The sequence below is a fragment of the Nannospalax galili genome, unplaced genomic scaffold, assembly GCF_000622305.1.
Source record: "Nannospalax galili isolate Female #2095 unplaced genomic scaffold, S.galili_v1.0 scaffold443, whole genome shotgun sequence".
Classification (NCBI taxonomy): domain Eukaryota; kingdom Metazoa; phylum Chordata; class Mammalia; order Rodentia; family Spalacidae; genus Nannospalax; species Nannospalax galili.
In genome coordinates this window covers 3,151,872-3,153,981 of record NW_008352479.1, presented here as the reverse complement: position 1 = coordinate 3,153,981, position 2,110 = coordinate 3,151,872, and the positions used below count along the sequence as shown (strand labels likewise).

Here is a 2,110-nt window from a genome sequence, read left to right as displayed (position 1 = left end):
AGGTAGACCCTATCAAAAATAACAACAACAACAACAACCAGGTAAATTGCATAGTTAATGAATTGTGTCTTCATAAGAGTGTTAAAACAAGAACATGAGTACCTGTGCTTTGTGCATCAAAACGAACAACTTTAATGAGCTAAAAAACATTAAGTCTGTAGAAATCTACATGACTACAAAAAAGAAATTGCATTTGACATCATTTAACATTGCACTTTAATTTACTCCTTCCTTGGCAAACTGGTATTTAAAGGTCAAGAATTAAGCTTTTTTCCTGTTGTCTCCGAACCGCTGACTTGAATCAATGTTTGCTTTCATTTCATGTACTAGTCTTTCAACTAGATCAGCATATTTTCTCAGTTTTGTGATGTACGCTAAAGGAGAGGAAAAACACAGTATCCATAAGCTACCTTAACATATTTCAATATTTTAAAATTTTCAAAATTTTAACATTATCATGAAAAACAAAAATACTTTTTATTTGTTCTAGTTGCCAGTATACAAGATACACCAAATGTATTAACTTTGTAAAGCTGGAGGAAAAGTAGAAAAAGTAACCATATCTTAGAATTTTATTCTAACTCTCCCCAGGGATAAAATAATTCAGTTTATAAAACACTGATGATAAAACACTGCAAGTAACCCTAACAAGACATGAAATGTAGACAAAGGACTAGTTGGGAAGAGGAAGGGGGCTCAGTAGGAATCAGGGGAATGAGGGGATAGTTGGGGGTTAACATGACCAAAATTTATTATACACATGTATGAAATGTCATAATGAAACCAACAATATATAATAAATATTCTTAAGCTGGGTGTGGTGATGCACACCTTTAATCCCAGAACTTCTGAGGCAGAGGCAGGCCTCTGTGAGTTTGAGGCCAGCCTGGTCTACAGAGTGAGTTCCAAAGATATTTGTTACAGTTTAAAGGGAGCAATGAGTAATAAAGCCATCAGAAACCGTGTGATCAATGCATTCTATGGGTCTAGACTTAGATCATTTTGTCAAAAGGGAAAGACAAAGCCATACAAGACAGTCCTTGCTTAATTCACCTGCGAAAAGACCTTCTTTCCAGCCCCCACTGCTTAAGGCTTCCTTTGGCTGAGAGAAGTCTGGCTCTCCTCCTAGCTCCAGCTGAGTGATCAGAGCTGGTTTCGAAGTGGATGGCTCTAATGGAAGAAAACATATCACAATGAGCAGAGTCTCAGGAGTTCATTTGAGTCTATGGCTGCAGAACACACAGAGAAGGTGAGAGTAATTCTTGGGTGGGCTATAGAACTGGGTATGGTGATGCACACTTTTAATCCCAGAGGCAGGTGGATCCGTGAGTTTGCATCAAACTTGGTCTACATAGTGAGATCTAGCCCAGCTAGGGCTATATTAAGAGACCCTGTCTCAATAAAACAAAGAAAAAAAACTCCCCTAAAGAATTTCAGGAAGGGATGATGGGAAAAAGTCTCCAAATACTGTTTCCAAGGGAGGTAGGTTTTTATGTAAAGGAAATATTCTTACCTTCTTTTTAAGAGAATATCAAATTACCATTATCAGAAACAAATACATGAGTCCTACCAAAGGAGCTGGTTTTTTCAAAAGAATTTGAAGGTTCAATATTAGGCTGAGGTTACCAAGATACACACCAAGTTCTGCTATACCCAGAGAATCATCTCTAATGCAGATGAGAAAAAATTTTATGATAGAAAAAAAGAAAGCCTTAGAAGTCAGTAAGTTCCAGAGTTTTCCATATCTGCCAACCTCTGCCTTTGCCATTTGGAGTTGGCTAACACTTGTAAGCCAAGCTCTTTAACCTGTGAGGACCCAAGCAGAGATCTTCAGCAGAGACCTTACCTATAAACTCCATATGTGAAAAGTTCTCCAGCATCACATCCTTGTAGAGGTCCTTCTGAGCAAGTGTGAGGCGGGCCCATTCCTGCTTAGTCAAGTACACCGCCACATCCTCAAAAGTCACTGATTTCTGAAACGACAAATTTCAGCTCTCCTAGATTGAAAGCAATCACAGGAAACTGTACACTGCTGGTGAAAGTATAAAAAGTACAAACTGGAACAATTATTTTAGAAAATTCTTGTATAGCATGTACTAAAACAAATATC

The 2,110-nt window shown here is 37.8% G+C and overlaps 1 protein-coding gene across 1 annotated transcript in view; it reads right to left on the bottom strand.

The window, feature by feature from the left end:
- Nucleotides 1-236: 236 nt before the first annotated feature.
- Krbox1 (KRAB box domain containing 1) overlaps nt 237-2,110 on the bottom strand; it is a 2,965-nt gene continuing 1,091 nt past the window's right edge. The window contains exons 2-4 of the mRNA XM_029554274.1: nt 1,847-1,973; nt 1,054-1,170; nt 237-374 (exon numbers count right to left, since the gene is read on the bottom strand). Of these exons, the coding sequence (XP_029410134.1) occupies nt 262-374; nt 1,054-1,170; nt 1,847-1,973 (357 nt within the window). The 3' untranslated portion in view covers nt 237-261. The remainder of the gene's footprint in view (nt 375-1,053; nt 1,171-1,846; nt 1,974-2,110) is intronic.